The sequence below is a fragment of the Protobothrops mucrosquamatus genome, unplaced genomic scaffold (genome assembly GCF_001527695.2).
Source record: "Protobothrops mucrosquamatus isolate PMUCROS unplaced genomic scaffold, P.Mucros_1.0 scaffold43, whole genome shotgun sequence".
Lineage (NCBI taxonomy): Eukaryota > Metazoa > Chordata > Lepidosauria > Squamata > Viperidae > Protobothrops > Protobothrops mucrosquamatus.
The window spans coordinates 163,554-190,968 of NW_015386425.1; the positions used below are offsets into that span (position 1 = coordinate 163,554).

Below are 27,415 nucleotides of genomic sequence, written 5' to 3' on the forward strand. Positions count from 1 at the left end.
GAGAGAACTGACTTGAGGTTAGCTTGCAGGGTTGTGGCTAAGGTGGGACTCATGATTCTCTGAAACTCTGCCTTAATCAGTACACCAAATGGCTCTATGATAAGATGAGGTGAGATGAGATGAGATAACCTTTATTGTCATTTTATACTGTGGACACACTGGCACACATTAAAAATGAAAAAGTGTACACATACCTAACATACATATAAACCTGCTATATGCATACATACGTATATACCTACATCCTAACATATAAATACATATAAATATTATCATTGTTCATCTTGAATACATAGAGGAAAGAGGAAACTTGAGAATAAAGAATGGATCTCTTATTTTTTTTTAAAAAAAATTTGCCATTATTGTAAACATTGAGAACAGTTGTTATTGCTGATAATTGTCTACTGTACTAATAAACTAACTATGTCCTTGTTGCATTGTTGTGTTCAACATGACAAATTTCAAGAAGTATGTTCATATATCTTAACAAAAAAGAAAATGCAATGGTCCTTATTTGAAGACCTAGCAAATCTCTGTCAATAGCATCAATAGCACAGTTAGGCTTCTTCACATTTAACTCAAATTGGATTGTCATTTTATAAACATTGAAAATATATTTATACAGAGTAGCAAAGAGTGCTTATGTGGAATAGTCTACGATAAAAATAGACAGTAATATTTTACTTTCTGCTCTTCCTGCTCTCCTCCCCGTTATGTCAAAGTAGAATCCATTCGTTATGGATACTCTCTGCAGACATTAACTGACTTTGCAGTCCCTGACTCACTGCATCTAATATTGTTGATTAGTAGTGCCTCCACTGAGGTAGTATATTGTGTTTTTATCATACTTATCCTATTTATATATTTATTTTTATTGGCTATTCTAGCAAGCTCTTTCAAATTCAAATGCTGTTCAGGCTTACAGAAAGTTTATCTTGGAAACATCACCTCAAGCAGGTCACAGTATGCAATGTTATAGCTTATAACATTTTCTCATTCATTGCTAGTCTTCTCACATAGCTGCACCAACAACTGCTGCTAAGCTATGTTAGTTATTTCCTCTTTTAGTACTTGAATGTCTAGATGTGTATCTGACATGTCTAAAGATATTCTTAAATATTTGAAGACCAGTTCACTTAATTCACATATCTCGGGTTAGATCCTATAAGCCATATGGATTTTTGCCATGCTTCTTGGAGTAATCAATTGCAACAAAGCTTGGTAATTTGTAATACAGTTCACTTTGGAAGGAATAAGATAATGCCAAGCTAAACATAAATCATAAGGCCAATATTATTAAGGTTTGAAGATGATTGTTGTAGGGCTGCACTCTGGCCCTAGAACATCATGTTTCAAATCCTTCAAGTATCTTGTTCCTATTGGGACCTTATAATATACATGTGATCTGTGAACCCAGAAGCATTTGAATTGGCTCATGCTTCATATCTCCCAAGGGATCAAGAGAGGGATCTCTACAAAGAAGAGAGGGAGTTTTAAAATATTGATGGAAAATAATACACAATTGCAGTATATGAAATGAAGTGGAACTAGATTTACATTCTATTTTCAACCTCCCTGCCCCCCTGAATTTTCAAACCCAGAGAGAAGTTGACACTGAAGTGAATCAAGAAAGTTTCCCCTATTTTAATTACTTTGAGTTTGCTATAGGGAAACATGTAAAAAAGAAGATATATACTTTTTTCCATGAGTTCATCCAGGATTGAAATGGTTGTTTCAGTGGTAGTACAAGATGAAAGTGCCACATAATGGCAAGCAATAAGAATGCAACAACAAAGCACACTTTCATATCTTGTTTATCCAGAATAAAGGATGCATTTGCTTTCATGTTTGCATTAGAAACTATATTTGGTTGACCTATAATACACTTGTAGCTTTAATGTATTTATATGTCTTTCTGCACATACCAAAGGGGGGGGGAAACATTTCCCAAATCCCTTAAAGCAAAGGCTATTTCTGATGTGGGAAATTAATTATAATGATGTTGGTGCTTAAAACCTTATCAAGCTGTTTTCCTGCATCTACGTACCATATGCACCGGAGGAAAATGGGCATTTATTTCCAAATATATCTAAGCTCTTATTGAAGTTGAACTAGGCTAGGGACTGCAAGTACAGAACTGCATACTCATGGGATTAATGACTTATATATTTATGATTTCTGAAACTTGCATTTCAGAGAAGGTAGGCTTTGCTAAGGCTGTAATATAAGATGGTTCTCAACCCTTTGCGATAGGCAAGGTCAAGACACAGCAGCGTCAAGGTATTACAGCAATGCTCTTTATTGTTGTAGGAGAGAATAATAAGATCATGAAAATCTGTCAGAGTTTCTCTTAATCCCCCCTTTTAACAAACAAAATCAAGAGGGGTTTACTTTGAATTTCTTTCTCGTGCTTTACAATTTCCTGGACTAAGGACACTCTTTTCTCCTATGATAATGGATTAATTGTCTTCTTCCTTCTTCCCAAAGCTAGATCAACATGCTTTCAAAATTAAAATACTTCCCATAGTCCAGCATAGAGAACTGCTTGGATTATATAGTAAGGCAGAGATCACCAACCTTTTCATGCTGGCGGCCTGAAGGGAAAGGGAGTAGCTGGGAATTTGTGTGCATGCGCATGTGAACAGGGCCACGCACATCTGCACAGCTCTGGGGAAAACCATGTTGCATAGCCTTTGCTGGGGCTGCTCTTTGTGCAACCAATCATGACTGCCTTGGTACAATTAATGTCATGCCTGATTTTTCCAAGAGGAAAGTAAGCAGGCTTCTGGAGGCCAAGGAGCCCTTAGCAATGCTATGGTGAAATTGACATTTAGTTAAAAAAAGGGGGCTAAGCAGTGAGGTGTAGTATTTCTGAGCTAGCTCTGGGGATTCCTGTTGATCAGGACTTCATGTAATCTTGCCCTTTTATTACACCAAATAGATGTATAGCCAAGGTTTATAGGAACAAAGTGAAAACCATTTGTGCTGATACTTTAACCATCTGCTTAATTTATTATCTTTTTGCTGAGGAATATTCAGACAAATTGAGAATCAGTTTTGTTCAGGAAAAAAACTGCTTTCATCTTGCCAGAAAGAATGACTGGGGACGACATCCCATTCTACGTCTATGAATTTGAAGTTGTAAATCAAATGAGAATGGCACAGGCACAATATAGAAATGTAATTTGTGGATGGAAATAGACAGACTCACTAGAGAAACTACTGGTATCATTACCAAATATTAGAACAGAGGTATATGTCTTGAAGTCCCAGAATCTCTTGTGGTCCCTGAAAACTCCAGGAGAGGAGAAACTCTCAAAAAATATTTATTTTGCACGTTGCAATGGTGCTTATTAATAAGTTTTTATTTTTTCAAGATGTGCCACAAATAAGATATTATATAAAATTGCAGTCAATCAACCCATCTGATTTTTAGTCCTGTTATTCAAAGACATTTCCAGTTAGGTATGAATAGCAATAGTCTCAGATATTACAAATATGTTATGCCTGCCAGCTCTAAAATCTTGATATTATCTTTAGAAAATTCCAAAACTTATATATAATTTTATGTAATGTTTCAATTTATATGGCTGCCCATGTCAGATTCATAAATCTAGGTAGCTAATAACAGTTAAAAACACCATAATAACATGTAACAATAAAACAGTCACACATGTAATCAGCAGCCAAAGTAAAAACAAAAGCATCAACAACAAACCAACACAATCATGTCATCGTCTCTGCCACACATCCAGATCTTCAGTCCAGTGACAAAACCTTTTCTTTAATGCCTTGCGAAAGGCCAGCAGAGTCAGGACCTGATGCTATCCAATTATGTGTTTTTGGCAGCCTGTTCCCTTTTACTGGTGACCATTCCAAACACAACTGTCTTTTCCAGTGGCTTTGATTGCATAATATGATCAAAATAAGCAAGGAGGAATTTTGTGATTTTTGCCTTCCAGTGATAATATTTATGATTAATAATGTAACAGTCATATTTACAATATAAATTTGATTCCAGTTACTCATTTAACAATTACTAATTTAAGAATTAAGACAATAAAAATAATTCTTTGTTTTTATGATATAAAGCAAAAAGTATAATTGTTTGATTACTAATAATTATTTCCCTTGATATTTGTTTAGGAGATTTTAATATAGACTTCTCATTATACTTCTTCATATTTTGAGGTACAGTCTAGAAAAGGCATGAAGTTAGAGATCTGTAGGATGAAGGTTTGTCATAAAACTTTTATTTGTTCATTTATTCATTTGATTTCTATTATATCTATATATTCAACAAGAAATTCCAGCCAATGTGATAAAAGCCATTAGGAAAGGTAGAATTTTACCATACAGTAGAAGAAATACTGCTGAGACACAATCTGAAGAAGTAGCCTCCCGGTGGAAATCATGCCATACACCCACATCTGGCAACTTTTGAAAATTGAGCTATTCAGAAAAACCTCTGAGAAATGATAGGAGGCTTATTAAAATTGGGCACCAGACAACTCAGTCTGGTGGGTTGTATTGCAAATAAGACAGGAGAAAAATATAAAATAATATGGGTGTACAACAAATTGGCAAATACAGCCGACAACACAATACATAAAACATTCAACAATGGGACCCAACCTTAGTCTGAAAGAACAGTCAGGTGTTTAATGGTCTTCTGGAACATGATCAGGATTGGGGCCAGTCAGATCTCATTCCAGAGAGCACTGGCCACGACATAGAACATACATTTCATATGTCCCACAAAATAGCACTCCGTTGTTTTATATCAGCTAGGCCAGGGGTAGACAACCTTGGCTCTTTTATGACTCGTGGACTTCAACTCCCAGAATTGAAGTTGAAGTCCACGAGTCATAAAAGAGCCAAGGTTGTTTACCCCTGAGCTAGGCAGACAGCACATAAGATTAATTAATTATTTTAGCTCATTGTTTCTTAAATGTTTTAATTTGTATGCCTCAATTCAGTTTGCTGTTCACTACTATAGACTACTGAAAGTTTGCTTTGTTTGTGATAAATATAAAGTTGATAAATGGTGCCAAATTTGTTTAGTCTCCTTTTCAGTTTTCAGTTACTGATTCTCTCATTCTTCAAATATTTTTTTAACCTGAAGTTAAATATGAATGGTTTGGAATCTATGCTATTTTTCAACTTCAGTATTTACCCACTTCTCTCTTGATACTGGATATTTTGAACAACTACACATATGACCTCCCATTTTGAGAGTATTCTTTAGAGTGCAGTTGTTAGGAGAGCTAATATTTAAACATTTAGTTGTAAAAATACATGCTCTATTATATATTCTGTGAGAGGGTAATTGAATCTATCCATTACTAAAACCCTATTTTCTTTAGACAATTACTTTATTTTATTTTTAGTTGAAGAGCATCCTAAAGATTTTGATCTGATACTACCTCCCAATTCCTGTGGGGAGTTCTTATCGGAATGTAATACTATATGACATTCCCAATATAGTCTTGGATATGTACTTAGATATGACATGCAGTATGTTCCATCCATTCTACCAAGATTCCATTTATACTAGGTGCTTTCCTTCAAAATCAAGCCTTCAAGCCCTGACTCTGAAGCATTTAGGCACTCAAACTACAGTGAAAACACTAAAGGGACGTGTTTTCCCTCAGGGTTGTTGGCATTTATGACTGGCCTTCTGAACTTACTTGGCAGAGGACCACAGCCTGCCAACTTCATTGGGCTTGGAAGCTAAACAGACTCATATCTGGCTAATGTTTCAATGAGACACCTCCAGAGAATACTAGTACTATAAGCTAGAAAACAAAACAGCAGACCACTTTTATATCGTTTAATGGGTGTATCCATAAACCCCTAGATGTTGAGCCCTGTTTGAGGAAAATTTCATATTATATTCGGTATTCTCCTGTGCTATCAGATCCTGATATCTAAATGTAGCAAGAAAAAAAAACACAAGTGAGAGAGGCAATCTAGTTTATTGTGACAGTGCAAAGAGTCTTGCATTTATTGAGGGTTGCTACTTATGTGAGATTGGTTTGGCAGACTTGGCTTTTTATGGTGCAATCTACCATTTTGCCTTTACAAGCAGAAATAGTAGTTAGTCTGTAGTCAGCTTTGTCATGAATAAAGGGATGAAAGTTTTCATTCTATGTGAAATAAAATAAACTCTAAAATTTAAACAAATATGGAAAAAACTATGAGTTAAAAGAGAAGAGGTTTAATGTGCCTGGTTCATTATGAATAGAACAAACTTCCTGCCATAGTTTATATTCATTGTTTTCAAAGCAAACTAAAGGTCTTTTCCAAACTAGAACACCCGATTTAATTTCATTAGCAGTTGAGTTGTAGTGACTTAGAAACCTCCTAATTCCCATAGGTCTACCTGCCACTCCAACCCTGCTGATATTTAAAATATCCCTTTTTTGTATTCTATCCATTTGTCTTGTCATGAGCAAAAGTAATATCTCCTGAATTCTATCCATCTTGGGAAATATATTGTGATGTCTTCAAGGGTTCCTTCTGCCATCAGAAAAAGAGAGAAAGGAATATTCCCCTGCTACTTATTATCCATTCATTGTGGAAACCAGACTAATTGAATGAATATTCCACATTTCCCAAGAAACCAAACAGAAAAAGATTGCTAGAAAGATTATATTGTTCATAGAAGGTTGAAAAACTACCCCTTTTAACTAAACCAGGTCTGTAGTTACAACTGGGAAATCTATATTTGCATTAAAAATGTATAATTTGCTGACATTACAATTTATTTCACTAGGCATTTAGCCTTAGGGGAATATGTTATATTATGGCATGGATTAGTATTAGCAAACACTGCAAACAGCAGCTGCTGCTCTCATATTGCTCTGATATTGGTTAACCTCCAACATTACAAGGTAGAGGAAATGAAAGTAGAAAGCTAATCCCTTCTATGATTTATTTATTTATTTATTTATTCATTCATTCATTCATTCATTCATTCAGCAAATTTATTCGGCCGCCCATTTCACAGAGTGGAATATGTGATGTTGTAAAGGCACACATAACTGCCTGCACAGCTGCATTTTGCACCAGTAAATTTAATTTCAAAAACTGTACAGTTGGCAATAGAGTTTTCTGGTAGCACTTTGCCAGTTATGACAGCATGGGTCTATCTTAGTAAATATTTTTTTTAAAAAAATTAGATTACTTAAGAGTGGTCATAGCTATGTAATGTCACATATATTTCATAGAATTGATTCCAAATTTGATCCTTGTCATCGTCAGATAGGATCTTAAAAAACACTGAAGAATTGCTTCCAGACAGTGTAGAGACATGCACTAGATGGAAGAATGTTTCAGTTATTTATATGCACATGCTTCATTGGTCATTAGACATTTCCTTCCCTGACCATGTCAGCAGTGACACAGTTTGGAAGAAAATGTGCACCACACTAATATCAGACAAAATGTGGGAGAAACACAGTGATTCAGCCATATTCTATGAGCAGCGTCCCGCACCATTACCTACATCTCCTTCCATTTTAATAACAATGTCAAATGTCCGCTGGAAGGCCAAAGCTAAGATGACAAGAAAAATGTCCAGATCAAACCAAGATACTGCATTTGATCATGCAAGATAGTGTTTGTTGACTCAAAAAGCAGATCCTGCCCCTCAAGCTAGGAGGAGGAGTAGGATTAGGATTCTTTATTTATTTATTTATTAAATTTATTTGCTGTAGAGCTCGTAATGAAATCCTGGGTGACTTAACTTCATTTAACTTCAAGCAACTCCCTAAGTTCCATCCATGGATATTTAGCTACTCAAGAATTAAATCCCACTTTTTTCTGGAATTTGTTTCCCCCTCCTATCTGCATTACCACTTAGCTTTACTTCCATGAACCACCTGTTTTTATTCACACCTAAGCCTGTTTAGATAGTTCTTTCCTTTCATGTAGGATTTCTTTCTTTCTTTCTTTCTTTGATAGCAAGATACAGGTAGTCCTTGACTTACAACAGTTCATTTAGTGACCATTCAAAGTTACAATGTCACTGAAAAAAGTGACAAGTTTTCACAGTTACGACTTTTGCAGCATCCCCATGATCATGTGATCAAAATTCAGGTGCTTGACAGCTTGTTCATATTTATGATAGTTGCAGTATCCCAAAGTCATGTGATGACCTTTTGCGACCTTCTGACAAGCAACATCGATGGGGAAGCCAGATTCACTTAACAACTGGGTTACTAACTTTTCAACTGCAGTGGCTCACTTAACTACTGAAGCAAAAAAAATGTCATAAAATGAGACAAAACTCACTTAACAAATGTCTCACTTCACAACAGAAATTTTGGGCTTAATTGTGGTCATAAGTCAAGGACTACCTGTAGTGAGATATGTAATAACTATTCAGAATTCCAATGTGTAATTTTCAGCTACCAGCACTCTACATTGAACATAAAGAGAAGATAATTATCGGAGGTAATGATAATATATTCCACCCAAAATGTACTACTTGCATGTATAATTACAACAGATTCAGTTAATTCTTTATCTTATTGAGATTTTGAGCAATTAACATTTCCTCTTTAATTTGCTTTCTTTCCAGTTTTCTATGACTCAACAATTTGATTTCCTGCTTATTCTAGTCTTTCCCCATTTGTTTCATTCCATGATTAATCAGATTGTTTCTAACCTCTAAGCTAAGCATATCTTCTCCAACTCTCCTTTTCTATTAATTCTTATGCCTGACTTTAAAAAAATCCTCCATTGCTTGTCAAACCTTTTCTTGTTTGCACTGACAGAAAGAAGTTCAGTGCTTATATTATCAAACTATGTGAAACCAAACTCTCTCTGGAGCTCCAGTGTAATGTGGTATCTCGTATTTTTATATTAATTAATAATTAATTAATTAATTAATTGACAACATTTATAACCTATCTCAGTCCCATAGGACTCTCATGTCACTATGACATAAAAAACAGACACAAAAGTTTTGATCCTAATAGTTCTACAGGGAGCAATAAATAGCTATGAGACAGTGTTCAAGTCATGGTCTGTTCAATCCTGTGAAGTCTGCTCAGTATCATTTAATGAGATTTTATTTGATGCTGCTAAGGATGTGGCTGAGAAATATTAATCATCTTTGGCCACATTTCTAGAAAGAGTGACAACAGAAAAGATTATTTCTTACATCCTCTTAAAAGAAAACTGAAATTATCAATAGGGCAATGCAAATCCTTGAAAAGAGGCATTTTAAAATCTTTGAAAGCAAATACAAAATCTTTTTTTCCAGCAAAGGGACTATGAAAACAGTGAGGAACAGATTCTGAAGAACTGTTTGGGCCTACAAAACAAGCAGTCACATTTGATAGCTTGATGAATATAAAATGATGAATATAAAATATAAAATGGCATCCTTTAAATAGGGAAAGTCCCCTTTAAATCCTAGAGCGAGCAAAAGTAAAAGTCTGTAAGAAAAGGTCTCCTTTTTAACACCACACCAGCCAGGAATTAATCAAATTATGTAGAAACAAGCCAAATGTTAGAACTGATTAAATTACCCATCTGACTGTTTCAGTTCCCCCTCTCTCTGCCAGTTTCCTTGCAAAACAGACAAACTACAGACATGCAGCAGGAAACTTCCGACAATGATAGGATTAGGAAGGTTTGCTATCTTGTACTAGTTTGAGACCCAAGTAAGTACTGTGTGTTCCTGCCCCAGCTGCTGCCAACCTAACAATTCAAAAGCATAGAAATGCAAGTAGATAAATAGGTAATAGTATTCCATGGATCTCAGTGTATAGTCATGCACGCCACGAGGCCACAGAAGCATCTTTGGACAACACTAGCTCCTTCAGTTTGGAAACGGAGATGAGCATCCTCTCCTAGAGTCAGACACAACTGGACAAGGAAAACCTTTACTTTTTGCCCAAGTGTGAAGCTTTCTATTTCTGCAGAAATAAACAGCTGAAAGTTGCCTTCCTCTTCCAGTGTGACTTATTGTTCACTCACGCCAAGTAGACAGAACCCAGATGAGGCTCCATCTAACACATTTACAGTCAGAAAATAACTACGTTATATGCTGAAATGAAAGAGAAGAGGATGATCATTGTCACAGTGGTTTGATTCAATTTCAGTGGCAATAAAATAGAATAGAACTTTGGAAGTCAGGAGGACATTTAAGGGATAGATCATCCTGGAGAAATCTATATACAGTATAATCAACTGTTAAGTTTTTTAAAAACTTAAACCGAAGGAATAAGAGGATATCTTATTCCATGGACATCTGAGAGAATGAAATTATAAACATTTAGAAAAAATAATACATAAAATTGTGATTAAGTTCCTTTTTATTCTGATATTATTTGTAGGATAGCTACCTTAAATATCATTCCTCCTCCTGCAAGGATAACTATAAGGATAACTCATGTATCAGATTTAAGAAAGATGAGTTGAGGTAGTTATACAAAAACTGATTTGCTGTTTAGCATTTATAAAAACAAAATAAATGATTTATTAATTCCCCTCATGGTCAAATTAGATAAACTGCCTTAGCTTCCCATTGTTTCCAACTGTCACTTTAGAAGTTGACAGATTTCTTAATCAGAAGCCAGTGATTGGCAGACAAGATCATCAGACGTGGGTAAATCATGTGAAGGAATCCAAGCATTGCAATAACCATTAATCTATGTTCATTTTAATACACTTGCATTTAACATTCTCCTCCCAAGCACTTTGATTGAAAACCCCAGGTAGGATTGGACCAAAGTGGTCACTCACTATGATAGTATATAGAATTTTTCTCTGACTATTTGTATATAGCTGCTAATCTCACATTCAAGCATACAACAACACAGCTTCTAATGAATTCATTTGTTTGTATAAAAAAAGATAAAAGGTAAAAATATTATATTCCAAATTAATTCAAGGCACTGTTTGAATATTATGTACCCTGCCCAAATGAGATCAAAATTAGGTGTATTTTTCAGTAAATAAGTTTTTTTTTTTAGTATATAGCTACACTGGAAGAGTATGGTCAACTATATCATGTCATTATATCATGTATTGATATCTATCTATCTATCTATCTATCTATCTATCTATCTATCTATCTATCTATCTATCATCTATCTACCTACCTACCTACCTACCTACCTATCATTAACCTAGTGGATAAATCTTAATGTGCTAAATTCGAAATGTAGAGAGAGGAAAGACTCTATTAAGAATATTGTTGAATTGTTAACTTAAGCATACCTGTTTTCAGTTCCAGGTAACCTTATTATTTACCTACGAGAGTATTGATTTTTCAATTCTCTTATTATGATCGTGATGAGAATGGCCAGAGGTCCTCTGAAATAATGAAAACAGCAGTAGGGATGTTTTGGATTTTTAATATTCTATTTATTACTTTTTATTTATTTCCTGTTCTTTTCCTCTAATGCAGGGGTTTTCATCTGGCCCCACCTCTGCAGTTGCAGTCCCCACAGCCCAAGATCATGCCACTGAACTTGGGAGCCGTCCTTTTTTCCCTTCCCCCATATTAAGCATGGGTGTGGGAGTAAGATACCTCTGGAAGGCAGAGTGTTTTTAGGCTTATAATTCAAAATCATGCTACCAAAAATCAGTGGAATAATTTTGTTGTTTTACATTGGGTAAGAGATGGGGCATGATGGCTCAGCGGTTAAAGATGCTGAGCTTGTCAGCTGGAAAGCCGAGAGCCTGGGTTTGAGGCCTGAACTCTGCATGACAGGGTGAGCTCCTGTTTCTTTCCCAGCTCCTGCCCACTTAGTAGTTGAAAGCATGCAAATGTGAGTACATAAATAAGTAAAGGTCAATTGGAAGGTAACAGTGTTCCATGTGCCTCAGCTTGCTGGTCTCATGACCATGGAAATGCCTTTAGACAACTCTAGTTCCCTCAGCTGAGAAATGGAGATAAGCAGCGCCCCCTAGAGTTGGACACAACTGGACAAAAGAAACCTTTAACTTTTAAGAGATGGAGCTGAGAATGTGCCTGCAAAAATGTATTTATTGATTAGATTTGATTTGTATGCTACCTATCTTACCCCAAGTTAATTATGTCCTTCTTATGATGTTACTAATGGCCTCTTCCAGCTTAGCAGAAGTCAAAAGGTTGTTTTGCCTCCCTAAATCAGTCCTGTTGTAGGTGACTAGAAGGAATGTGTGCCTTGAAGAAAAAAAAAACATAGGGATCAATGCATTTTCTTTACTGTAGTCCAGAAAAGATGACAGAGTGGAAAATTCATTGTCTTTAGTTTATTCCATAATGGACTCTGTATATATACATGGAGGGATTATTTCAGACTGTCTAGCAAGGTCAGGTTGATAACAAAAACAATCCACATTCAAGAATAAATAAATAAATGAATGGAGTATAGGATTTAGTACGAAAGATTCAGGTTTATGTTGTTGTTGAGAACAGGAGACAATTGTACAACAGCTCTTAAAATTGAGAAGATGCTTGATATGTCTGAGAAAATTAACAAAAGCGATGTTTTTCAGTTAGAAAAGAGAAATTGAAAACACTGGTCTAGAATGGGGAATATGTGATTTGATAGTAGTGCAAATGAAAAACTGTTACAAAGTTACAAAATAGCCATTACAACAGATCTAGAGTTTCCAAAGCACAGGAGATAATAGTTTTACTCTGATCTGTTTTTGTAAGATTTAGACATGAGTCCTACGTGTAGCTCAGGACATCATATTGAAGAGGAAGTCATACAAACTGAAATAGGATTATCAAAGGCCAAAGGGGATAATCACAGCATTAGAAACTGAAGTCTTACAAAGATAAATTTAAGGAGCTGAGGATGGTTAGTACTGAGAAGACCACAGGGGCATTTGATAGAACTATTCAAATATCTAAATGTATGTCACACAGGAGAAAGTTAAGAATTCTTTGGTCCCTAAGTGCAGTATGTGGAATAACAGATTTAAGCTACAGGAAAACAGATTCCTAGCAGTAAAAACAGTTAAACCATGAAATTATGGGGGGGGGGGAGAAGGAATGGGCCACTCCTGGGGACAGAGGAACTGCTGCCTTGAAATGGTCCAATGTTCCAGCTTCTTGATATCAGTCGTGAAGGCTGAATGAAACTTCAATGGTCCTGGCATCTGGCTATTGGTTTTGAATGCCAGTTCTGTTTATAACAAAGATTCCCTCATTCATGATTTGATCGTGGATGAGAGGGCCAACATGGCATGTATCAGTGAGACCTGGATGGGAAGTTGCCCTTTCTGAAATTTGCCCAGCTGTGTTTTGAGTATGGCATCAGCTGAGACTTCGGGACAGGGGTGGAGATGTGATCATTGTTATCAGAGAATGTCTTAGAGCTTTCAGGGGCTCTGCCCCATAAGCCCCTCATTAATGAAAGCCTATTCATTAAGGTGAGCTTTAGAGAGCATTTGGGATTGTTACCTATCTCTCTGCTACATAGCAACATCTCTGCCTAAGCTACTTGACTCCATCCTTGGGTTGATGGTGGAGGATTTTAATCTACTTTCCCTTGGAATGGGATCTGAGACCGCTTAGGCATTCCTGTTGGAGCCATGGGCCTATCCTAAATTATCCAGAGCACTTTGGAACAGTGGTCACACTCTGGATTTCCTGTCAGAGCAGTGGCAATATGATCTAAAATGGGGAAACTTCCTTTTTCATAGGATTCTTTTTCTATGGGATTCTTTATTGCCACTATCTATTGCAGGGAGACTGGAACTATTAGATTGGCCCACCCCTGCTAATTGGTGATTCCAGACCACCTTCAGAAGGAGATAGATGTTATTCCTGTCTATCTACCACATGGTCCATTTAAAACCTTGGTTGTCATTTGGAATAAGGTGGCAGCTGAGGCCTTGAATTAGTTTGCAACTATGCAAACTCTTTCCTCTCATGTATCCTGTCACTCGCTATGATTTACAGAATATTCTAAGGCGATGAAATGGGAGAAAAATATCAAGTGTGTTGCTGGCACTCAACAAGGGACAAACTCAACCAAACACAGGTTAGAGTTGTTATTAAGGCTTACCTAGTGGTGGTAAGGGCAGCAGCAAAACAACAGCACTTCCCTGCCCTTATTGCATCCTGTTTTGAATGACATGAACTCTCTTGAGTAAAGTGGGTGTGGAAAATGTGTGCAGCATCTGTCAGATAAAGTTGCTCAGATTTATTCCCAATTGGATACTGGCCTTGTTAGAGGTTGTGGGGAGATACTTGGGGTGAAGTTTTGCCCAGTTATCTGGGATTGATCTGAACCTGTTTGATCTGAGAACATTGACAGGGTCCTCAAAACTGTGAGTTCAGCCACCTGCTCTTTAGACCATGGTCTCCCTGGCTTATTAAAGCAGCCCAGGGAATATTGTGTTAGTGGGTTCTGAAAATTATTAATTCTTTTTTTAAGGGATGAGTTATTCCATTTTTAAAGAAACCTTCATTCGCCTCCTACTGTCTCAAGAACCTACCGCTGGATCCCACTATACTAGACAAATTTCATCCAGTATCTCAGCTCCCTTTTGGGTGGAAGATGATAGAGAAGGTTATTGCACATCGGTTTCAGAAGACTGTGAAGAAAATGGGTTATTTGGATTGTTTCAGTTAAGATTCAGACAGGATTCAGATCTTTCAGTCAGGATTCAGACCTTGCAAAAGAATGCAAATGACCAGCTGTCTGCAAGGAATATAAATCCTTCCATTCCCCACCATCCAGTTAGAGCTGAAGAAGCTTCTTGGATGAGAATCGAAATGTCTTCAAAGAGAAACAAGAAAGTCCAGTTGCCTCTTGAAAAAGCATCTTTGGGACATTCAGACTGACGTATTGGATGAAAATCGGTCAAGTTTTTGGATGACCTCTGTCACGGGTGGGACGGGGGTATTGTATCCGTGCCCTACTTCACTTCTCTGCAGCTTTCGACACCATTAGCCATGTTATACTTCTGGATTGGCTCAGGTGGGTGCTGGTTTGCCTCCTTCCTTTGGGGTCAATTCCAGTCAGTGATGCCTGGGGAGGAGAAATCCCTTGGGTCCTACTTTGCAGTTTGCCACAGGATTCAATACTTTCTTCTCTCTTTTTAAATATCTACATGAAGCCACTGGGTGAACTTGGCACTGTGTGAAATATCATCAGTAAATGGATGATACTCAGTTATACATCTCCACCTGGGTATGTTATCAGGCCTGGAGCCCCCAGGGAACTGGAGACATGTTTAGACGGCTCAGTTGCTGAGCTGTCTATTTTTATTTTTTATCTCTTTTCACCTAGGATTTGGATCTCTTTTATAATATTTACTATTAATTATTTTTTATACCTTTTTGTATCTATGTTTTTTATTTGTGGATTACCCATTTGTTGTGCACTGCCCAGAGTCACCTTTAATGAGATGGACAGCTATATTAATTTGATAAATGAACTAATTACCCAGAATGCGTATGGGTTCAAGCAAAGACTAGGTAGACCTCTGTCGAGGAAACTTTAGTTTGGATTTGTACTGAATTGAGGATTGGATCGGGGGGTCTAAAGGGCTCTTTCTAACTTTTATTATTCTTGAGTCTGTGAAATAATTGTTCAATTATGCTATTTTCTAAGCTTGTAAACTATGTTGTTCTATGATCTTTTAAGAATTGTGTGTGATAGTAGAATGTAGTTTTGCTTAGGAATATGAGTATATATCCTTGGGAAATAGTACCTAAAAATATTATATGGCTTGCAGCAGGATTTACAAGAAGTAGGATATGACCAGGCTGAGCCCAAGGGAGTAGTCAAACCCGTCCTCAGTCTGAAGTCCCTTCACACCCACAAGAGATCTAATTCCACCCCTCCTGGAATTGCATTGACTCTTATCTACTGCCAATTTGCCTGGACTATTAGTAGTTCAGATTTTTGTTCAGAGGTAGCATGGAATAACCTTGTACTTATTTTGACTCCAGATTTCTTCTTGTGTCTGATACAATATTTGCCATGAATGTGGAAGCTACCATAGAAGTAGAAGGTTTACTGATTTGCAATATCTAAACACATTTACATCTTCAGATTTTAAATTAGCCATTGCATGGAATACTGCATGTCTGCTTTTGGATTGTTGCTAGATAAAAAGCTGAAAGTTTTGCATCATTTAATGTAATTCTTTTGTTTCCTCTTATTTATTATGCTTACGTGATCAGGAGGTAGAGGTATGTTTTCTTTTATTTATATAAATATTGAAGTATTATTTTTAAAAATGTACCCTATATTGTGTTGAATTTTACATTCTATTCTAGTTTTTGGTGTCCTGGAATATTTAATTTGTGATCTCCCACCTGTCTACCATTTTTATGAAGTTGTTTTATGAAATGCAGCATATTTAACATTCAGCCGTTATTTGGTTTAATTTGCATTCTCATTTCTGATAAAAATATATACTTATTTAAAACACAAATTAATGTTTTCAACTCTTCTGTAGAAATACATGAATTACAGGTGATTAATCATGCATAACTTACGTCAATTATGTATAATACAGTAGCTCAACCCAAACGCCAGTAACTCAGCAACCAAGCTCAACTCTCCTGAAAAATCTCATGTAATTAGGATCTGCTACATTTAATTCGTGCTTTTAAAAACTATTGTGTATCTATATGCTTTGGATTATTTTAAATTGTGTGTATTATTATTAAATCCTGCACTCTAGATGTAAAGTTCATATTGCTAGATGATGCTAATGTTATTTTAGAGAGAGGTCAGATATTTTGTGAGCCTGTGGTTAACCTTTGGGTATTGCATGGTTCAGAAAGATGCCAGAATCTAGCCTAGGCAAGTTTTCAGGAAATTCAACCCAGTAGATGGACATATAATGCCAAGATGACTTAATGAGCAATCCTGTGATCTTTATCAGCAGTCCTTTGGCCTTTATCAGTGACACTTGTTATGCATTAGTTATCTATGCTCATTTCTTTTTTCCAAGGGAAGTTTCTCACATCCAGAAACCTGCTTCTGTGAGATTCATTTAAGCTAAGGATGTGTCATCAGCTATGATTTGATTGAAATTGTTAAGTGGTTGTGAGATTTTTTTATAGTTTCAACCTGAAGAACTGTTCTGATAAGGAAAATCATAATTGAATTTGGATTAATAATTCAAGGCATTGAATAAGCTATTTTATTATTTATTATTAAATTAGTTTGCAGCCCATCTAAAAGAATCTATCAAATCATCAGATTCAATCTTTTGAATCAAACACTCAATTTGATTTGCAAAGATGATTGAGTTCACAATTTGAGTAAACACCTTTGCAAGTGAATCTTTATAGAATTCTCCTCTGTAATTTTGGATGCTGATTTAGCAATATTAATTTAGTCATATAATAGATTAGATAAGCTTTATTGTCATTTTTTCCTGTGGGCACAAAGGCACACATTAAAAATGAAATTTAGTTGCTTCCTTTCAAAGTGTACACATACATAACACACATTTAAAATATATTATATACAACATATGTATAAACCTACCCCCTACATATAACTAACATATAAATATTATTCACTGTCCATCTTGAATACATAACAGAAGGATGAAGCTTTAGAGTTCACAAGGTTAATACTGTATGGAACAAAGCTGTGACAGAATCTGGATGTATATAGAACAGAACAGAATAGAGCTGGAAGGGACCTTGGAGGATTCTAGTCCAGCCCTCTGCTCAGGCAGGAAACCCTATGCCATTTCAGACAAATGGCTGTGCAATCTCTTCTTAAAAATTTCCAGTGTTGGAGCATTCACCACTTCTGGAGGCAGGTTGTTCCACTGGTTAATTATTCTAACTGTCAGGAGGTTTCTCCTTAGTTCTAGGTTGCTTCTCTCCTTGATTAGTTTCCATCCATTGCTTCTTGTCCTGCCCTCAGGTGCTTTGGAGAATAGCTTGACTCTCTCTTCTTTGTGGCAACCCCTGAGATATTGGAACACTGCTATCATGTCACCCCTAGTCCTCCTCTTCATTAAACTAGACATACCCAATTCCAGCAACTGTTCCTTATATGTTTTAGTGTCCAATCCCCTAATCATCTTTGTTGCTCTTCTCTGTACTCTTTCTAGAGTCTCAACATCTTTTTTACATCATGGTGACCAAAACTGGATGCAGTATTCCAAGTGTGGCCTTACCAAGGCATTGTAAAGTGGTATTAATACTTCACATGATCTTGATTTTATCCCTCTGTTAATGCAGCCTAGCACTGTGTTGGCTTTCTTGTCCACTAGGACTCTGAGTTCCTTCTCACAGTTACTACTATTGAGCAAGGTGCCACCTATACTGTACCTGTGCATTTTGTTTTTCTTGGCTAAATGTAGAACCTTACTTTTTTCACCATTGAATTTCATTTTCATAGATAGCACCCAATGTTAAAGTCTGTCAAGATCCTTCTGTATCTTAAGCATTTCTTCTGGAGTGTTGGCTATTCTTGCCAGCTTGGTGTCATCTGCAAAGTTGATGAGTTCCCCAACAATCTCCTCATCCAAATTGTTGATGAAGATGTTGAAGAGCACTGGGCCTAGAACAGAGCCCTGGGGCACCCCACTACACACTTTCCTCCATGTAGATGCAGCTCCATTGAGGACCACACCCTACGACTCTATCTGATGGTGATGCTGTCTAACCCATATTTTTCTATCTTACCAAGTAGTACGTTGGGGTCTACTTTATCAAATGCCTTACTGAAGTCCAAGTAAATTATATCCACAGCATTCCTCTGGTCCACTAATTTTGTCACCTGGTCAAAGAATGCAATATGATTTGTCTGGCATGATCTGTTTTTGACAAACCCATGTTGGCTTTTGATAATGACTTTGTTTGCCTCTAGATGTTTGCTGATTTGTTGCTTGATTATCTTTTCCAGAATCTTCCCAAATATTGAGGTCAGGCTGATAGGTCTGTATTTCCTGGATCCATTTTTGGAAGATGGGAACTACATCAGCTCTTTTCCAGTCCTCTGGTAGTTCCCCAGTGCTCCAGGTTCTTTGAAAGATATAGTTCAATGGTTCTGAGTTCACATCTGCCAGTTCCTTTAGAATCTTGGGGTGTAGTCCATCTGGTCCTGGTTATTTGAACTCATCTAGGGTGGACAGGTGCTCACTTACCATTTTCTTGCCTATTTTAACTTGAATGTCTAATCTGTTTTTTATGGTACTGTTGTTGATAGGCTGGATTGTTTTTTTCTCTTTGTGTAAAGACGGATGCAATTTTGTATAGGAATATTCAATTGAACAAGATTCAATCAAGTTCCATTTCCATGGACTGGAGGTTGTGATGGAAAGAAGAAATTCATTTGATTAGAAAATGTGTTCCTAATCTGAAACATTTGGACACAGCCCAACTGAATAAGCATTTTCTATCTTTATAGTATTCAAATACAAATGTCATCAATTCACTGATCATATTGAAAACTGAGCTGATAAATGGTGCTGTACTAAATCATTTTAGAGGAATATATCATACTATATAATATAATAATAGTTAAATGTTATATATTTGACAAGATTTTAACTGAGATACTCTTTATTGTATTCTCTATGTTTCCTATTACTATGATTTTATTCTCATCTATAATTTCTCTCATTGTCAGCACAAATAATATTTGTGTTTTAGAAAAAAGTATTTCAATAACGGATAGTTTATTGCTGTGCCGATTTTTTCCCATGTGATGATATTCTTTTCAAATTTGTCATGAAGTGATGTGTCTCTGAAATTATCTTTATGTTATAGTTACTATGCATGAATGTTTCTTCAGAAACAAAACTACAGTTCTTTGGCTGGTGAAATATTCATTGTTTCTGTGTTTCTAAAATTTATAAGCTTCCATATGATCGGAAACCATAAAAACCTGAAGCTTTCTTTATTCCTTTACAGCTCTCAGTTTAGATGATTTAAGAAATGGATAGTTTACACAATGAATGATGTAATAAATATGTATAATTTTAATTTATGGAGAAAAAATAGAACGTATTAGAGTTACTCTTGGTAATATTTTGGCATGTTCATGCAAGTAATTTATTCTCTTGCATTGTAAAACTTTATGATGACTAACCTTCTTAAGATCACTCTTTCATTTTGTCCTTTAATTAGAAAATGGCAAGATGAATTCAAGGCTAGGTAGCTTTACTGCTCAGTGTCAGTGAACTACTTGCATGAGTTGCATAGTCTTCACTATAATTGCCCCCTAGTCAATTAAAACTATTTCACACCTTTCTATCATGGTAGATTCTGTGTTCCGTCTCTGATATTCAAATTGTCAAATACATTAGTTAATACATACCGTATTTCTTCATTTCTATGGATGAAAACATTTTCTGGGCAATACTCAGATTCTCCAGTTTTCTATATAGAACTGCAACTTTAACTTCGACTTAAGACTGACTTGGAAAAATTTCCCCAATAAATGTATATGTGTATGCATATCTAGATCATATATCTATCACCATACCCCTGAAAAATGAAAAGGAAAAAACCAAGAACAAAATTAAATTAAAAATAATTAAATGAATTAATACATTTAATTAAAATTCATTACTAATAAAATAAGGTGAGCCCTTTATAAAGTGAAGCATTCTTTCTTCCATATACACATATACAGAAATGCACTGTTATATAAGTACACGTTTCCCACACTATTTTTAGTAGACAAACAGAAGGAATGCTCTAGGCATGGAAGGAAAAACGAGAGTGACAAAACCCCCGAGATGGATTCAAGAGAAGGGAAGGATTCACTGAAAGGCAGGGCTAGGAAAGAGTGAAATCTTATTTAGGAATTAGAAAAATTAAATTTAATGAGACAATCAGCAAGGATAAACCCTGTTCCTCCAAAGTTAGCTCATGTTATCTAATCTTATATCTAAGGCACCTATTGTATTGTCGGCACCCGTTTTCTCCTTTTAATTATCTTCTATTCTTAAGAAACGTAAGATGGCATACTTCTATTCCTATTCCAAGTAATTATGTTAGGGAAAAATCAAACATTATCACATCTGACGAATACAGTAATAACCAAGAATCATAATAAGTTAATAATATCCTTAATGGAAATGGCTAATACTTATATTGGTTTCATGATGTAAGGTTCAAATGAAAAGAGATACATCCCTTCATAGGATATTACCATTTTTTCTTAACTCAATACACAACTTTTAATCATTTAAAGGTTGTAATGGAATAGTCTGAAAAAACTTCATTGAGATGCTGCCCATTAGATGGGTGACAAAATCTGGTGGATATAGTTCTTTGCCAGGAAGATATGTGTACACATTAGATCATGTATCCAGCTATGCATGTCACTGAAAGAGTGCTTAAAATGTAATTTAATTATATCCATCTTTTTTTCATTTAGGATGATTATTTCAGAAACTGGAATCCAAACAAGCCTTTTGATCAAGGTAAAAGAAATATTGGACTGAAATTGTTTCATTTTATGAACATCAAGATATTTTTTTCTGTCTGAGAATTACTTAGCATATTATTTTTTAAAATATTTTAATTTGGACATTTTAGACATTTTTCTGTAAGAAGAGTTACCTGTCCTTATATTTTAAATTTCATCACCAACATGCATTTTAATTAGGATACTGTTTTGAAATATAACATAGAGTTAATTATTCAGAACCTAGGAATTATGTTCTTGAAATAAAAAATAAGTACGATTTGATTCTTTTAACATTCAACTCCAGTTTTTTTGAAGAAAAAACAAGTTTATATTAGAAAATATTGGTATTATTTGCTAAGTTTAATGTGATAAAAATGTGCTGTGTGGTTGCAGATGTCCAAATTTAGAACTAAATAATTTACTTTAGCACTGATTAAATGTGATGGAATTAGGATTGGTCTTGATTTCTCAGACTGAACACCAAAGGTCAATAATGGCACGAATGTCATACTAACAATGAAAGATAATGTTGATAAGTGTGGTTTTTTTGTTGCATTTTGAGGGCAAGAATCACCCAATATTAATGGTACACCTCTCAATGGATTTGAACAACAATATGCCAGAAACGTTTGCCTCATGTACAGTACACATAAAAGTGCAAGAGTTACATTGACAGTCAAATTCTGGAAACACTAATAAAAAATACAACTTAGCTCTAAGAAATCTTCCGGCAAAAAGAAGGTAAAATAGAAAAAGGTGCATAGGTTAACATGATAATACATATTCTATTGACCTTAGTAATTGTTCACCACAGTTACAACTTTATGTCATAACTGGTAATCCTGAAAACATAGCATCCATAATTATTACAGGAAAGTCCGGCAGTATTGCTCTTGCTAACACAGTGCTCTCAGCTATGACTTTTATAGAGTCTCTTTGGTAACAACTTGTATTTCCATAGAAACTATAGAAGGTTGTTCAAAACATTTTGAACTCATTTAAAAACTTGTTCTAGCTCTTTTTTTCATGCCAAATCTGTTGCTAAAGGATTTTTTTTTTTTGCAAGTGAACATGCAGAGGCCATTTCTCACTGTAATGTAGATGCTGGTTATTATTGCTTCAATCAAGGAACTGATTTGACAAATCTGATCCTGAAATCTTAAGGATGATGGGAGAAAAAAAGAAATTGGATGCTGTTATACATCTGTCTCCCCAGAGGAAGTAATGTATTATTGGACAGATTGATCAGCAGAATTCTTTCAGAATCATAGTGATTATAATCAGGCATGTTATCAGCTTTGTTATAGTTGTGTACATGATCCCTCATGTGTAATAATTTTTGCTTATTCATTAGAAAGTAGAAAGGCTACAATAGTTAGAAAACCTGTAGATTGTAAAACTGATTTAAACTTATGGCAGACATCATTCTGAAAGTTGTATTTTCTTCCACTGAAACACAAAAACATCGAAAATTGGTGTCAGAAAAAAACCCCAGTGATTTATTGAGTCTGGCCGGTTTTTGTTTGTTTGTCTTTGTTTTATTTTTAATGTATGTATTTATTATTTTTTGTTATTAGAAAAATGCTAGGTTTGAGAGCTAGGTTGGTGTAGTAATTAAGACTCTGGACTAGGCTGTAGCTTTCCATAGATATTGAAGTCGACTGAGTGATCTTAGCACAGTCACTCCCTGTCAGCCCATATCAATATCAGACTCTAGAACAGTGGTTCTCAACCTTTTTAATGCCGTGACCCCCAACCGGTCGTAAGTCGAGGACTAAACTGGTCGTAAGTCGAGGACTAAACCGGTCGTAAGTCAAGGACTAAACTGGTCGTAAGTCGAGGACTTTCCCTGCCCGGGAGCGCCACGCATGCGTGGTTCCGCCCCCTGCGCTGGACGAGGCGTAGCTGGCAAGCGGCAGAGACGGAGCAGGCCGACCACCAGCTGGCCCAGCCCAAGGGAGGTAAGGCACCCGCCGGAAAAGGGGAAAAAAATGGCAGACAGCCTTGCTTGGCGACCCCCGTGAAATGGTCGATCGACCCCAAATGGGGTCGCGACCCATAGGTTGAGAACTGCTGCTCTAGAACAAACTGATTGAAATAAAAAACCCATCATATATCATGCTTTGATGAGCTTCATTGTAAGAACTTGGCAAGCTCAATACAAAATAAGTGGACCCTATAACTAAGCAAGCCATACACTAAGAAAAAGAGTAAGATAAAAATAGTAGGCTTCTGTATGCTCTGGAATGTGTTTGTCTTTCTGGATTTAAACTATATTTCACACAGTCAACAATATCAGATTCAGATTTTGTACTGGAGTATAATTAAAATATATCTCTGTTCATATTAGAAGCTCAAGACAATTGTTTGTGTACAATTTCAACCCATCTTTTCAGTATTTCACACCCATTCCCATCCCCAGAATTTAGATGTTTTTGCTGGCAGAGGGGATTTGGTATTTTTAATGCATAATTGTTAGTACATAATATCATGTTCAGGTGAACAGTTAGATGTTATTGCAATTAACAATTTTCTGTTCAGTACTTAATCTCAAACATTTCACCCTGAAAGAATGCTTTAACAGTTAATTCCATTCTTTATGTAACTGTGATTTTTTTTTTATTAAGGGGAACCATTGACTCTAATTTCATGTTAGGTGCTTATTTTTATTACTTGCATTTTGGGGGTTGCTAATGTGTTTGTGCTATTTGCATTCTAATGCAATTCTCTTTCTTTGTCTTTCATGTTAGAATTACCTTAATTTCAAGCTGCTAATCACTCTGCTGTTATAATCAGTCTGCATTCCCTGTGTAGAACTCCAGAAGCTACCCAGCACATATATTGAATATATACTGGTATATAAAAAGTGACCCATTTAAAATTATTGATTAGACCAGGGCTTTTTTTTGTCATAGAACCCCAGAACGGAGTTCCGGCACCTTTTTTGGATGGAACCTTGTAGGGTAGGCAATCTTGTATGATATGTGTGAGTTCCTGCACCTTTTTTTTTTTTTTTTACAAAAGAAGCACTGGATTAGACTGTACATAAAAGGAACCTCATAAATTGGGCAGTTATCATAAGATGATTGACTTAGTCGGTATATTCATTTTGTAACTAGAAAAATGAGGGGTTATTTATACAATGCAGCATCTTTTTTTTCACTCTTACTGTTAGGGAAATAATTTCAGTATAAAGCTCCCAACCTAACAGTGTATGTTAGGGGATTACATGGAGTAAGACTGCTCTAAAGAGGTAAATTAGGGATTCTATGTGTTCAATTTTCATTTAAATTTAGTCATTAAAATTAAACTGGCATTCAGGCATCACACTCACACCGTCAAGTTGTATTAACTTTTGTATTTTACATAAAATAGTTTTAGATTCAGACATGTACATATGTTTGAGTTTATGGGAAAACCTCCCATCGGCCGGTACGCTCCCACAGAGTGGGTCTCCTCAGGGTGCCGTCAGCCAGACAGTGCCGGCTGGCGACCCCCAGGGGAAGGCCTTCTCGGTGGGAGCCCCCACCCTCTGGAACGAACTACCCCCAGAGATCCGGGTGATCCCGGATCTCCCCTCCTTCCGCCGCGCCCTAAAGACATGGCTTTTTCAACAAGCGGGTTTGGCCTAGGGAATTTTAGTGGGGTTTTTAGGGGTAATTTTAAGGGTAATTTTAATCGATTGGCCTTTACGAATATTTTCTTTTAATTTGGTTTTAATATAGATATTTATTGTATTGTTGTTTTATAAGGCTGTTAGCCGCCCTGAGTCCGGTGAGGAGAAGGGCGGGATACAAATTAAATTATAAAATTATAAATAAATAAATAAATAAAATGAAAAGAAATTCTGTTCTTGATTTCCATTCATTTACCAGTAGGTTCCCATCAAAAAACCAAGATTTATATGTGAATTAATATATATTGGATTGGTCTGCCAGAAACATAAAAGATTGTAGGACATCAAAGCAGATAGAGTCATTGAAATTACAGAAATTACATCAAGAACTATATCCTTCATTTATTCACACTTATCCACATAGATTCACAACGTACAACACCAAAATATGGCTTACTGAGATATGTGAATCCAGTCACAAACATTTACTTTTCATTCCAATCCATTTTTTTTGCTGCATTCATCAGGACTTACTGAGAGAAAATGTTCAGTATGATGCTGCTAATTGTATAAATCAGACACATTTTAGTTCTGGAAAACATGTATAATTGTTTAGTGCTGCCTGTGATAGTAAGACAGGAAAAACAACTGCAGTGGCAATATGTAACTTAGAGTCTTCTTTCTATACCTATACCTAAAAAAGCTATAAGCTTATCTACCTTTTAAAAAAAGGTAGATAAGGCCCATACTAATATTTCGTTTTAATTATATTTTAAATTTTATATTGTATTGATTGTCTTGTTTTAAATTGGCTGTAAGCCACCTTGAGTCCACTAGGAGAAGGGCGGGGTATAAATGTAATAAATAAATAAATAAATAAATAAATAAATAAATAAAAGGAATAGATCTTTGGCATCAAATAGAATTGGTAAATTGTATGACAAATAATTACATTATAAAAATTACTATAATTTTACAGTATTTTATTTTGTTTCCTAGCTATCATTTTTATCATTTAATTATTGGAATGGTATGGTGGCTCACGGTTTAGACACTGGGCTTGTCATTTGGAAAGCCCAAAATCTGAGCACCACACGATGAGGTGAGCCCCCATCCTCGTCCTCGAACTAGCAGTTCGAAAGCATCCAAATGCAAGTAGATAAATAGGAACTGCTTTGGTAGGAAGGTAACAGTGCTCCATGATGTCATGCTGGCCACATGTCTTCGGACAGCACTGACTCAAGGGCCTTGAAACAGAGATGAGCACCAAACCCTATAGTTGGCAACGACTAGCAGAGTAAAATCCACAGGGGCTCCTTTACCTTTTTTTAGCTTTCATGTTAGGAGGTTTGGGTTCCCCCCCCCCAGATTTAAGACTTTGAATAAATAAACAAGGAGAAAGAAAGAAAGAGAGAGAGAGAGAGAGAGAGAGAGAGAGAGAGAGAGAGAGAGAGAGAGAGAAAGATTGTTATTCTTTTCTTAGCTTTGTAGATTTAAAATGGCATTTAGGAGGGAGAAAGAAGGAAAAGATTTGGAAGTTGATGAACCAAAACACTCTATGGTGTTTTGTTCTTGAACATGACATTTCTAGAATTGAACACGGCCTTGTTTTTAATTTTTGTACTTGTCTAAAGTAATTATCAATGGATTTTTGTGCTGTGAATAAAGATACTTTCTAATAATTTGGAATAGGGAACGTGGGAGAAGCAATCTCCCTCTGCTCCTTATTTTGTTATATTTTCTCATTCAGTCTGAAGTTTTTACATTTGCTCTGAAAGAATATGAATATTTTGCATGACATAGGAAATATAAGGCGCTCTGGATTTCTCTTGTATGAAAGGAAATTAGGACGTAAAAAGACTAATTTAATCTCTTCTGGACAACCTCCAGCAGAACATCCCAAATGATTACATGCAGAATTTGGGATTGTCTATGAACCTTGTCTTTTAATGAAGTAGCTGAGATGCTATTAAAGTGCCATAATTCATAGAGAGGGAAGACAGTCCTATTGTTAAGATTATCCCATGCCCCATAGAAGTAAGCTGAGAATAAAATTCATTTTTGCTAGTACAATATGCTCCAACTTGAACTTTTCGTGTTCAAGATAATTTATGTCAGGGGAATTAGTCTTAATTTCAGGTAAATACAGTGAAGAAAATATGTTTATAATTGCAACCTCTTTATTAATTTTCCCCCCAGTACAGGGTCTAAGGAAGTATTAACTTCATTCTATTCTGGCAATATTTATTTTTTTCTACTCTTGGATTAATGATTATTTTTTATTGTTTATTATAGTTTTTTTAAGATCAGTTGTCTGAAATAAGAGACTATACTGGATGGCTATTTTAAATGAAATAATAATACTAATAAAGCCAGTTTGGTCTGGTAGTTAAGGCTATAAACTAAAACATGGTGAGTTGTAGTTCTA

The 27,415-nt window shown here is 35.8% G+C and overlaps 1 protein-coding gene across 1 annotated transcript in view; it reads left to right on the plus strand.

Annotated features, from left to right (window-relative positions):
- LOC107283568 (testican-1-like) overlaps nt 1-27,415 on the plus strand; it is a 352,953-nt gene that overhangs the window by 111,878 nt on the left and 213,660 nt on the right. The window contains exons 3-4 of the mRNA XM_015811500.1: nt 16,157-16,165; nt 21,339-21,384. Coding sequence (XP_015666986.1) covers nt 16,157-16,165; nt 21,339-21,384 — 55 coding nt within the window. The remainder of the gene's footprint in view (nt 1-16,156; nt 16,166-21,338; nt 21,385-27,415) is intronic.